Source organism: Poecilia latipinna, unplaced genomic scaffold, assembly GCF_001443285.1.
Source record: "Poecilia latipinna isolate Pla-1442-1.1 unplaced genomic scaffold, P_latipinna-1.0 Scaffold2266, whole genome shotgun sequence".
In the NCBI taxonomy this organism is placed as follows: Eukaryota; Metazoa; Chordata; class Actinopteri; order Cyprinodontiformes; family Poeciliidae; genus Poecilia; species Poecilia latipinna.
This window is the reverse complement of record NW_015114882.1, coordinates 63,014-75,488: the sequence shown is the minus strand read 5'-3', so window position 1 is coordinate 75,488 and position 12,475 is coordinate 63,014. Positions and strand designations below refer to the sequence as shown.

Genomic DNA, 12,475 nt, shown 5'->3' with positions numbered 1-12,475 from the left:
TGAGCCGCCCGCTGCAGAACCAGAATCCGGAGTCACATGTAGCCGTTTTCTCCCTCCTGGGGTTTTATTTGTTCCTTGTTCTAGAAAGTTAAACTCATCATAAATCATCACAAAGTGAAATATTTCAGATTTTTCTGGTTGTGGATGGAAGCCCAAACTGAAATATTCAGATCAATAAAACAGATTTTGTGCTGCAGAGCCTTCATGAAGACTCTAAAGGTTCTGGTAGACGCGTTAACTCTGGACCCGACAGAACCAGCAGATCACCTGTTGACCCAGATCTTGGTCGTCTGCTCCTTCAGATTGAATGGATGGACACTTCTTCCTTCCACTCAACTTTCTGTGCAATAATTTTCACATGATTCTAATCCTGTGCTATGTTCTGGGTCAATATTTCTATAGAAGATTTCTGTTGGAGCTCTAGGAACCCTGCTGAACCAGCAGAACCGATCCGGGCCTATCCGACCCAGCAGCAGGTTCCCTGGCAGCAGGCAGGCAGCCTGGTGCTGCCACCGCCACTGGACGCCACCTCCATCAAGTCCTCCAGGCTTTCCTCTGGATCCTCAGCGTCGCTCAGAACCTCGGCCCACGCCGGCTGGGTCGACTCCACTGACCAGAACGCCACCGGGACCTGCAGAACCAGAGAGAGCTGAGCCTGGTTCTGCTGAGCCCGGTTCTGCTGAGGTTCTGGAGGTGGACTCACCCTCTGCTGCAGCTCACCCAGCTGGGCCTCCAGGCGTGCTATGTGATTGGTCAGATCTGGACTGGGCTCTTCCTCCAGAACCAGCCAGGGGATTTGGACCAGCGCCACCCAGGCCGCCAGACCCACTGGGCCATCGGTACATCCTGAGAGGAAACGGCAGAAGAAGAGGATGCTCCAGTCTGCCCTCTAGAGGCAGAACCCTGCAGGTCACTTCAGGAACAAAATCGCAGATGTTTTTCATACTTGATCCGATTTTAATATTTTTTTCCCTCTTCTTTTGTAAAAAAGAAATTACAGAAAATGTTTTTAAAAAGTGGATTTTATTCAATCATCGTTTCTGTGAGTTTTAAGAAGGATTATTAAAGCCATAATATTAGCAGAATAAAAATGCAATTTTACCGGAAGAACGTTTTAAAATTAAGAAAAAAAAAGTCACTAATTAGTACTAATGTGTTAAAACATGAAGCTTTTCCTTATCTGTAAAACTTTTAAAAAGTATAACTTCACAAGATGCTCAACATTTCTCCTTTTGATTTTTTAGTGTTTAATTTTTACAACTTTATTCTCGAGTTTAAAAGAAAAGATAACCATAAACTAGTCCTAATACTCCGTCTTAAAGTTGACCTGAATTCAAAGTCCAATCAAACATTTATCAGACAAGATGGCCGCCTGGACGATGACATCACTCTGACCTACAGAAACGCGAAGAGAGCATTAGCTTAAAATTTTTTCCACAAATTAAATCTTCATAAACCAAATTAAATTCATTTCTAAAATCAGTTAATCGCCCAGCCAATCAGACGCCTGAGGGCGGAGCCAACAACTCACCTGTGTTCACCAGTGAGCGTCTGCTGGAGCGCTGGGTCAGAGGGAACTGACCAATCAGATCTTTGGCCCTTCGGAGGTCAGACAGGAAGTTCTCCACTGCAGACAGGAAGAGCACCCAGAGTCGTTCTGAAGCATGTCTGTCATCCACGGCAATGGGGGCGGAGTCACAGGCTGACAGCAGGCGCAGCAGGCGGCGAGACAGACCTGCAGAGGGACAGGTGAGTCCAGCAGAGGGACAGGTGAGTCCAGCAGAGGGACAGGTGAATCCAGCAGAGGGACAGGTGAGTCCAGCAGAGGGACAGGTGTTACCTGAGCAGATCCGGTGAGCCAGCGCTCTCGTCTCGTCCATCTCTTCCCGTAGGAAGCTGCTGTCGGCTGAACTTCCCAGCGACGCCGCCAGCTGCTGGAAGCAGGAAGTGACCCGACTCAGAGCGTTCTGAGCCCGCTCACACTCTGCCTGCTGCCGCCGCCGTCCCGCTGTCAGCTCGTCCACCGAACGACGCCACCGACTCATGATGACAGCCAATCAGAGCTCAGTGTCGGCCTGTGACGTCATCAGAAGGTCAGCGGGTAACTGGTTTGGGTTCAGTCTGGTTTAGATAGAAAACATTCGGGTTCTGGTTCTGATTGATGGTGATCACCACTGGCGCATTCAGAAAGTTTTCAAAATGGTGAGCAGACCAGGTCAGTCAAAATGTTTGGGGGGGGGACAGCTAAAATAATTCTCTGGGGGGCAACATGACTGCAATGGGGCCGAGGCCCCCTGTCCCCTGGGCGCGCCACTGGTGATCAGCGGACATTTGACCGCCAGGCGGTCCAGAACCGGTCCTTCTGTCTGTCTTCACGTTTCCCTTCTTACGGTTCGCTAAAGAACGAGCCGCTTGAATCCAGACAGCAGAACAACAGGACTGCCATCCGACTTACCAAGAGGAGCTTTGGAGACTCTGAGCTTTAAAACAAACTGCGGAACGACGTCAAACTCCACAGATACAAAAACTCATCCAGGAGTTTTCATAGCTGAACATCAACTGAGTTGATGATACAAGAAGATTCTGTCTGAGAACGGCTCGGTTTTCTGTTATCTGCTGAGCCGTACTTTACTTTGCTCTAACATATTTGCATTAATAACTACTGTATATATTAGTTTAATTATGATAAATATATATAAAAAAAACTTTCATTTACAGGTTTAAACAGAATAAATCAAAAGGAATATAAGCTCTAAAAATTAAAACTAAAAATTTACTTGACATTTTGGTGCAACAAATTTATACTCATAACTACTGAGTGGACTGGAAGCCAGTCAGACCTGTCAGATATGCTTTATCAGTCGCATAACTGCAACTTAACCGTCTTGGTAAGTTGAGTGGACACTCAGAGGGAGTACCTCAGAAACAGGAGGGTTAACAAGCTAAATTAATAAATATAACTGACATTATAAGTTAGAAAAATAGCAAAGTTCAGTGAAAGACACATAATTAAAAATGTTACTGAAATATTTGGTTGTCACTGATGGATCAATATAAAAAGTTGTTTAATTTACTTCATTAGAGTGAACCTCCACCATGCTGCTACCTGATGAATTGTTCTTCTATTAAATAATTAAGAACATTATTATTAAAGGACATGTTGAGAGATTTACCTGAAGCGTCTCACCTGCTGCTGCTCCCACCTTCCTCTGCGGTGGACGCAGGTTTCTGAAATCACTCAGGTTCTGCTGCTCCACAGGGAGCGTTTGTGTTTTTAATTAACAGGTAGAACAGCTGAGTGCGGATCGCTCTGGACTCCCAGAGGCCCGCCCCTCTAAGCCTCACCTGTCCAGGTGGAACAGAGAACAGGTACGGTTTTTCCATTGAGGAGACGGAGTGTGAACTGGTTACATCACCCAGTGAGTCATGTTTCTGTCCCAGCTCATCAAATCCTCCTGAAAATCATCCTGCTAGAACAGCTAAGCTGCAAAACCTGAAACAAATCAAACTGGTTTTGTCTCCATTACATTTATTAGTTTCTACAAAAGTCGGCAGTCCGCATGCGACCGGACAGGAAGTGACAGGAGGTCCAAATCGCCACATGATTAACACACAATTGATAAGTGATCAAGTCAAACGTTGGCACTTTGACAGGAAATTAAACCGATTATCTGCAGAGCTTCAGCCTTCCATACAGTTAGCTTAGCACAAATACTGGAAACGGTAGCGGAGTCAGAGACAACAGAACTGAATTTAGCATCATGTTAGGAGAAAACAGAAATTACCCAACTTTATTTCTTATCTTTGTCCATGGCTAATGTTTCCACTTTTCATGCTAAGCTAGGCTAACACTTTCCCTTCCAGTCATTTTGCTAAGCTAAGCTAACACTTTGCTTCCAGTTTCAGTACTGAGCTAGCATAACTTTCACTTACAATCATTTTGCAAAGATGGAAAAACACTTAATTCCTACTTTTTATGCTAAGCTATGGTAATACTTTACCTTAATTTCCAGTATTTATGCTAAGCTAGGTTAACCCTTTCTCTGTCTTTTCAGTCTTTTTGCTAAATTCAACAAACACATTCTCTCTGTTTACCATTCTTGTGCTAAGCTATGCTAATGCTTTCCTGTTATTACTGTCCTTATGCTAACTCAGTCCTAACCCATAGCATTTACCAACATTTCTTGTGTTTGCGCTACATTAGCCTAACATCCATTTTCACCAGTCTATGTGCTAGGCGAGGCTAGCGTGTTTCCAATGTTTTGGGTTATTTTGTTAAACTGGTTATTTTGTTACTGGCTGATAGGCTGTCAGAAGGTTCACTGACAAACAGAATTACATATTTACATACAGATTGTTACACAGCATGTCATTAGCAACATGCTAACAGGAGTTTCTAGCCTGTCCCTCTCTGGCTGTGAGGATGAAACTTCTGGTCCGTTTCTGTTTTGGCCAAGAAAGTGATGCTGGTGCTCAAAAGAGGAGGGGCCTTTACCGCCTCCGCCAATCAGGAATCAGCTGAGAGTTCAGGTCTTGTGTTCGCCGCTCTGGTGTCCTTGTTGCCATGGCAGCAGCCTTCGTTGTCGTCATGGCAGCCTGCGTGCAGCGATCGCCTCCCTCACCTCATGACAGATGCACTGGCAGAATCCATAGAGAACGAGCAGCAGCAGCGTGGACGGCACCAGGCTGACCAGAACCACGCCCAGCAGCAGCTGGCCCATCATCAGCAGGTAGATCCCCAGAGGCAGCGAGCTGAAGTACACCTGGGGTCAGAGGTCACACACCTGAGTACGTTCACCTGGGGCCAGGGGTTGTGGGGCATCATGCAAACATTTTGCGTTACTTTTCACGCAGAAACAGCGTGTGAAGTATTCTACGTTTACGCGTCAAAATTTTCTGCGTACTTTCATCATAATCGTCAGCTTTATTTATAAAACGCTTTAAGTGCAGCCACAGCTGAACATCAGTAATGAGTTAAAAACTCAATAAAACGACGCAGTTAAACCGATAAAATTAATACCAATAAAGATTAAACAACTTAAATCTATGCTTTGTTTTCACATCTAGTCTCACAATAATCAATAGACCAATAAGCATGATAAACTAAAACAAGCTCAATAATTTTGCATGATTTATTGTTTTTGTCTTCCTACCAAAGTCTTCAGTCTGAAGGTTTTTTTTGAAGGGTAATTTTGAGTCCAGAGACTTCATAATTCATTTTATTTGTTGTTTCTGTAGTTCTAAAATGTTCATTGAAATTTTAAGTTTATTGATCTTTGAGAATGATTTCTTGCATTATTATGCCATTTCTATTATATTACTGGAAATTCTCTCTTTTTATCTGAAATGCAAAATGTTTATATTTTTTGTACAGAATGTTTTGTTCAAATAGGGTTTGTAAACGATTAATCAATTATTAAATTAATTGACAATTATTTTAATAATTGATTAATTGGATTAATTGTTTTAGTGGACCTACTAATTTGTTAGTGATGGTGCTAGCTTTGTGTGTCACTGACCATGCACAGCGCCCCCAGCAGGCAGCGTGGAAAGCTGCGGGACGTCCAGGCACAACACTTCTGCGACGGAAAGCTGCAGGGCAGCGAGTCCAGGCTGGGCGGCCGGTACAGACCGACCACATTGATCATGCTGACCGAGTCCGAGGACGGGGAGTCGTCCGGCAGCTCCATGATGGTGATGACCAGGCAGTCCGAGGACCGGAGGGACGCGTCCGTCCCCGCGGCTGCTGCAGAGCGGAGAGTCAGACCAGAGACACAGAGACAGACAGAGACAGACAGAGACAGACAGAGACAGACTGAGACAGACTGAGACACAGAGACAGACTGACCTTTCAGAGCAGTGGGAGTCAACACCACCTCTGAACCGCCGCCATCTTTAACTGCTGATCCCTCCTGCTGGGCTCGGTCCTGACAGGACAGAACCGCCATGATGTGCCGGTCGTCTTCCATCAGCCACACCTGGAGACACGGAACATGGAGACAGAGTCCCAATGAAGACATGGAGGCAGAGTCCCAACGTGGACCGGAGTGATGGACAGTCCACCACTTCCTGCTTCAAACCTGACATGAACCCGTCTCACCTCCTCATCAGGGACGTAGGTCTCGTGGCGGCAGAATGGGCAGCTGATGACGGTTGGCGAAGAGTCTCCTGAAAGCCAGGATGAAAGCTCACACAGCAGGTCTAATGGAGCGTCAGCAGCAGCACACCTGGCAGGTGAACTCACCCATGTCCACCATCTTCTTGAGACACTTGGCGCAGACCCGGTGCAGGCAGCCCAGCAGCTTGGGTTTCCGGCTCCGAGTGTTGTATCGGTTGTAGCAGATCTTACACTCCAGTTCCTCCACGGTGTAGACCAGAGACTGGGCCCAGGTCTGAACCTGAACACAACACAGAACAGGCTGTTGGTACCTGAACGCACCATGACGGCTATAGGATGTTCCTTAAGGTCCAGAAGACCCAAAGAGAAGCAAGGGATGATGGGAAATCTCACCTTGCCTTCAATCTCCTGGCCAAGCTCCGCCTCCATCAGCTGGTTCATCTTACTGGTCATTATTTGAGGTTGAGGCCAGCAGAGCAGATCAGTCAGAGTGCGGATGTTCATCCGTCCAACCAGGAGGCCAGACGTCCATCTAGGAAGAGACATGTGAGACAGAGACGGGTGTCACATGGCCCGAGCCGCCCCCCCTCCAGGTGAGTTCAACAGGAAGACAAGTTCAGAGACAGGCCTGTAATCTACCTGTGGGGTACCACAGGGTGCTCTGCAGGTTGAGGAAGATTCACCGTTCAACTGGAATCTGCCACACGTTGGAGTTCTGGATCAGAACCAGAACTGACATCTAACAGAACCAGATCGAACCAGAGCCAACACAAGTCCACCATCTGAGGCCAAGAGAATATCAACAGTGAGTTTCAGCAGAGCTGATCCAGTGATGAGTTCTGAAAGCCGAATGACCCAGAACCATCCGATCCAAGACTTTAGTTTAAATCAGAATCAAGTCATCTTGATCCAGAGGTTCTGAAGTAGAGGTTTAATAACCTTATAAAACCTGTGGTTCTGATCTGGTTACCAAGGTTAGATTAATAAGAGCTGAAAATATTATTATTGATCATTATGTCCAGCAGGTGTGCAACAGAACTTCTGGGATAAATGGGATGGATCTGGCTGCCCAAATTAGACCCTAACCAAAGAGATTCTGATCGAAAACGGATCAGAACCAGCGGTTCTGACAGAACCTTCAATTACAGCCTCCAGCTGATCTCTGATCAGTTCTCCTCTCAGGTGATGCAGCAGCAGCTCACCTGCTGGCCTGTGGAGATGCTGAAGGTCTTCAAGTCTCAGGGGGTTCTGGACTCCGCTGGTTCTGGTCTCAGTTGCTCCGATGGTTCTGGTTGCTGCAGGCTTCCGGTGGTTGCAGCAACATGTTGGCCTTCAGCATCAACAGTTCCTGTGGTCCTGAAGGTTGAAGGGAATCCAGCGGTTTTGGGTCTGACGGAACCGGTTCCGCCGGCTGCAGCCGTGGCCTCGCGCTCAGCAACAGTGTGTCCTGATTAATGTCCCCGCGACACACCGCTATATGTGACGTCACTGCAGATCTCGGCCGCGGTCAGCCGGACAGCAGACCGCCGGCGGGTCCCGGTCCGGGTATCGGTGCCAGCGGTTCGGCCTGTCTAGGGGTTCTGGTTCTGTTGTCGGTCGCGACTGGTACCGCTCCGTGTTCGTCGGAGCAGCTCGCGGTGACTCACCATCCCTCCGACTCACTGCGGCGCGCGACCAGCGGCGGGAACCCGGTCACCATGACAACCGCTTAGAAGCTGGAGGGCGGAAAGAGCCGATTAACCGTTCTGTGGGATCCAGAACCTAACCTGGTTCAGATCGGTCCAGTTCGCACAGGCACACAAAGATCAGGTTCTAGTTTAGCTGTGACACGAGGGGAACCAGAACCGAACCGAACCCAAGCGCATAGGAGAACTAGTTTACAGAGGAAACGGAGGCCATGGGGGAACAAAAACTTTTTCCCAGTGTGGTTTCCTTAATCATAACATAAAAATATATTTAAAATTCTGAAAAAAAAGAATTGATAAACTTTCTTCCATGGGTTGTTAATATTGGTAAAAGATTATGTAAATGACAAGAAAAATGCAGGTACAGTTTAACAAACAGGTCTCATTAAAAGAAAAATTCTGATTTATTAAACAAATCATAACTTTTAAAAATAACTTTCAACCTAGTATTTGACATCAATAAGCACATTAAGCCCTTATTTTATATATCCGAAAGGATTTTGTTTCAGCCTGATGTAATACTCTTTTTGCCACACACGCTGGCTTAAAAACATCAGTGTGTGTGGAAATAATCTATATTTCGTTTCATTTCACAATTATGAAAGACAAGAATGACTGTTTCAGTATTCTAATTTATTAAAATGCAGCTGCACCTTTAATGTCGTTCTGTTGTGAAAATTTAATGGAAATCCCATGAGAAACTGAAATGGAAGGATTTTTTTTTTTTTTTTTTTTTTTGCCCTGTAGGAACTTTTGATCTGTCCGTGTTTCCAGTCGGGAGCTCCGGGTTGTTACACCACTTCCTGTCTTTTGTAATAAAGGCCCGGCGGCTCAGCGGGTCAGTTTTTGGTATTAGGTTCGGTGAATCCGGGTCAAATCGGAGCCATCAGAACCGCAAACATGGTGAGTGTTCCCGAACTGGGTCTTTGAGACCCGGTGCTTCTCAGAATGATAAGAATTTTTACTTTTTAACGCGATGATTTGAATATGGCGGCTGTTTGAGGAGACGTTGGCGGGACGTTGCAGGAGAGGTCCAAATGGATCCGAACCGGATCAGTAGAACGGGAAACTGGTCCATTACATCAATAACTGAACCCATTGGCCTGGTTATGATTAACAACCCGGGTCATAGCGTGGCTATATGTGGTCCACTTCGGTTCAGTCTCACAGAATTACTGCAATTACTCCAATAAGCAGAACAAACCGAACCCGACTGCGCTTCGATTAGGGTTACAAATAAACCCGGGGGGAGGCGTGGTGTCGGTTAGTGTGTGTTACCCAGAAAGAAGTTGGGCACAATATCGCAACACCAACACCGTGAGTGAAGCAATGACTGGGGCAGCCTCAGGTATAAAGTACAACCACTTCTTTATTATTACACATTTGTAGAATACGGAAAGGTTTCGTATTTTATGGGACGAGTGGCAAACCTAGGTCCATGGTTCAGAAATGTTTTTGTTAATTTAACACTTAAATTTCCATAATGAAACCGGATCCAGGATGGAACCAGAACCAGAATAAATTACTTTCTTCAGAAAGTGAGTCTGATAACAGTCTTAAGGTAAACTAAGGAAGTTCTGCTCAGGTTCTGCTTCCTTCTTCTTCTGGGGATTAATTCTAGTGGATTAAAACATGGCTGTTTTCCTGATGTTCTGATCTTTAAACAGACCTTAGTTCAGAGTTCTGCTGGTTTTTTCCCATCTCCAGAAACCCTGATGCAGGTAACTGGGTCAGAACCTGGTGTGATGTAGCGATGATGTCATGCTGCTGCTTGTCTCTGATTGGTTGCAGACGGTGGGGAAGAGCAGCAAGATGCTGCAGCACATCGACTTCAGGATGCGGTGCATCCTGCAGGACGGCCGCATCTTCATTGGAACCTTCAAGGCCTTCGACAAACACATGAACCTCATCCTGTGCGACTGCGACGAGTTCCGCAAGATCAAGTAGGTCCAAGGCCCCAGAACCGGACCATCACTGGGTCACATGTAGCTGAGCTTCGATTGAACCCAGAATGTAAAGTCTTAGAGTTCAAAGATAAAGATAAATCTTTCTCTGTCATTATTAAACGTTGCTGTTTTATTGACCTGTGTTTCATTAACCTAGTAAACAGTCTGTTATTTATTAGAATTACTGAACGTGTTTAAAGTTTCTATGAGCTGAAAATGAAACATCTCAAGATAAATGAAGAACAATCTAACTTGGAGAGTTTCAACATCTTATAAACCTCAAACTAAGCCTTTTATTACATTCAAGCCAATTTAATTATGAAATAATATAATTTCTGACTGTTTTTCTTTTGCAGCATTAAACTATATGATCTCTACTGATCTTTGTTTAATGAAAGCATTGCTCTTTTCAGATTTTCAGTTCAAATTACAGAAACTCCCCGTCTCTTTTCCTACCAACTTCCTGATCAAATGACTTTAAATCCAAATCTTCCAGAAGTTTCAATAATTTGGGGTGCAGCTATTCAGTTTTTATTTTCCTACATTTTGAGTATAATATGATTCCTTCATGTGTTTTTGCGTAGCTATAAAAACATTTTAGTGATAAACACAATAAAACAGTTTTTGTTTCCAGCAGATAAAACATTTTGATAGTCAACAATCAAAGCGACGCCTTAGTCTAAAGATTCAATTCAGAAGCTAATTTTCTACTCAGTCGTCAGATTCTGTTTAAATGACGTAACTGAGAGGAAACGATAAACGGCACATTCATTTAAACTGTAAGATTCAACACTTTATGAAATCATATCAGTTTTCATCGATCAGAACAGAAACGGATTTTATTGTGCAACTGCAGCCTCAGATTCACAGATCACTCAGTTCTTAAAATGTTAAAAACAATTTACAAAGAAATATTAACAATATTACAATATAAACAAGCAGAACCAGACTAAAGCAGAAAATGCTGCAGGTTTTTAGAAATAAACGTATTGGATGTGCAGCCGAGTTGCATCATAATGTGCAAGAATATTAAACATTGAAAAAGACGAAACATTTACAATATGGTGCAGAAAAACGGATGTGCAATAACTGGAAATGTTCTAAAATGAGTCAAAGATGTGAAGTGGTTGTGAAAATGGATGTGAACATTTCTTGAGTTTGGAATATCAAACAGTTTGTGCCTAAAATTATTATAACTGAAGTTTCCAGGTTTAGCTCATCTGCTCCGAATTATTCAAAATGTAATTTTACAAACGTGAAGCAGACTTCAGTCTGCCACCGTGCCGTGACCTTTAACCCAAAACTGAAGTTAATTTTTGTTGAATCTGGAATAATCGCGTCTACTCCTCATGGTACCAAACACGCCTTCTGATAGAATCAGGGTTCAGCTCGGACTGGCTGGGAGGTGGCGGTTGTTTCCGTGGTAACGTCTCCAGGTGGGTGACCTCTGACCCTGTTCTCTCTTGCAGGCCAAAGAACTCGAAGCAGCCGGAGCGGGAGGAGAAGCGGGTTCTGGGTCTGGTTCTGCTACGTGGGGAGAACCTGGTTTCCATGACGGTGGAAGGCCCGCCCCCCAAAGATGTGAGTGCGTCCTGCTGAGTGCCGCCATGCGATGGTGATCTCTGACCCCTGACCTGTGATCTCTCCCTCAGACCGGGATTGCCCGGGTGCCCCTGGCGGGTGTGGCAGGCGGGCCGGGAGTGGGCCGCGCCGCGGGTCGGGGCGTCCCGGCCGGGGCGCCGATGCCTCAGGCGCCGGCCGGACTGGCGGGGCCGGTCCGAGGAGTGGGCGGGCCTTCCCAGCAGGTAACCATGGCAACGTGGGTGGGGCGGGTCCAGGGGCGGGTTCCGGTACTGACGTGCTCTGTGTGTTCCAGGTGATGACGCCGCAGGGCAGAGGCACAGTTGCCGCAGCAGCAGCCGGCGCCAGCATCGCCGGCGCCCCGACGCAGTACCCCCCAGGGCGGGGAGCCCCGCCCCCCATGGCCCGAGCCGCGCCCCCTCCAGGTGAGTCCAGCTCCAGTGTTTGATGGCTGCAGATCGCTCTCTGGCTCCTCATTGGCTGCTGTTCTCTTGCTCCACCCCCACAGGTATGATGGGCCCACCCCCCGGCATGCGGCCCCCGATGGGCCCCCCGATGGGAATGCCGCCCGGACCAGGCCGCGGCGCCCCAATGGGAATGCCGCCTCCTGGCATGAGGCCGCCGCCCCCTGGGATGAGAGGTCAGCTGGCCAACCAATCACATCGCACCTTGCTTTAGCCAATCACTGACCTTAACCTGATCATGTGACCTCTTCTAGGACCGCCCCCTCCAGGAATGAGGCCACCGCCCAGGCCATGAAGAAGCTCCGCCCCCTCAGCCACCTGTTGTATAGATGTTTTTTGTTACTTTTTAATAAAGTTTTCTCAGTTTGAATTTCTCTGGTCCGTTTGAACTGTTTCCATGGTAACGAGGAAGGTCACATGAGGCGACTTCACAGAACTGATTTTAAATCCCCGAAAAACTCGGTGGAGAGAAAACCTGGAAGTTTCATGGAAATGATAAACAGCTTTATTGGAAGGGGTTCATAGACTGACATAACACCCATGAAGAAATCTTCATTGATGTTTACAACTGCTGTCATGAAGCATCATTTGGTTGATGACACTTTTAAGGTAAAGTTCTATTAAAATTTGCATTAAAGTGTCATTAGTTACTGAATGACACTTTATAACATTTGTAAGCAT

The 12,475-nt window shown here is 46.1% G+C and overlaps 3 protein-coding genes across 7 annotated transcripts; 1 reads left to right on the top strand and 2 right to left on the bottom strand.

Moving 5' to 3' along the window:
* Positions 1-42: 42 nt before the first annotated feature.
* LOC106937038 (regulator of G-protein signaling 9-binding protein) lies at positions 43-3,433 on the bottom strand. 2 transcript variants are annotated; one of them, XM_015018342.1, is made up of 5 exons: positions 3,174-3,433; positions 1,841-2,075; positions 1,532-1,735; positions 704-846; positions 43-631 (listed from the first exon to the last, which is right to left on the bottom strand). In XM_015018342.1, exons 2-5 carry the CDS (start codon positions 2,043-2,045, stop codon positions 458-460), a joined length of 726 nt encoding a protein of 241 aa, XP_014873828.1. In that variant the 5' UTR covers positions 2,046-2,075; positions 3,174-3,433; the 3' UTR covers positions 43-457. The 2 variants fall into 2 exon arrangements, with proteins under 2 accessions (XP_014873828.1, XP_014873827.1); XM_015018341.1 differs by lacking the exon at positions 3,174-3,433 and having other exon boundaries at positions 1,841-2,234.
* Positions 3,434-3,748: 315 nt separating this feature from the next.
* On the bottom strand, positions 3,749-8,014 carry LOC106937035 (E3 ubiquitin-protein ligase RNF182). 4 transcript variants are annotated; one of them, XM_015018337.1, is made up of 8 exons: positions 7,321-8,013; positions 6,758-6,900; positions 6,512-6,650; positions 6,245-6,398; positions 6,101-6,168; positions 5,849-5,978; positions 5,520-5,752; positions 3,749-4,763 (listed from the first exon to the last, which is right to left on the bottom strand). In XM_015018337.1, exons 3-8 carry the CDS (start codon positions 6,620-6,622, stop codon positions 4,587-4,589), a joined length of 873 nt encoding a protein of 290 aa, XP_014873823.1. In that variant the 5' UTR covers positions 6,623-6,650; positions 6,758-6,900; positions 7,321-8,013; the 3' UTR covers positions 3,749-4,586. The 4 variants fall into 4 exon arrangements, with proteins under 4 accessions (XP_014873823.1, XP_014873824.1, XP_014873822.1 ...); XM_015018338.1 differs by lacking the exon at positions 6,758-6,900 and having other exon boundaries at positions 5,520-5,743; positions 7,321-8,014; XM_015018336.1 differs by lacking the exon at positions 6,758-6,900.
* A 601-nt stretch (positions 8,015-8,615) lies between these two features.
* On the top strand, positions 8,616-12,164 carry snrpb (small nuclear ribonucleoprotein polypeptides B and B1). Its single transcript, XM_015018343.1, has 7 exons — positions 8,616-8,706; positions 9,595-9,746; positions 11,219-11,330; positions 11,402-11,554; positions 11,626-11,755; positions 11,839-11,970; positions 12,049-12,164. The coding sequence occupies exons 1-7, from the start codon at positions 8,704-8,706 to the stop codon at positions 12,087-12,089; spliced, it is 723 nt and encodes a 240-aa protein (XP_014873829.1). The 5' UTR covers positions 8,616-8,703; the 3' UTR covers positions 12,090-12,164.
* The last annotated feature ends 311 nt before the right edge of the window (positions 12,165-12,475 follow it).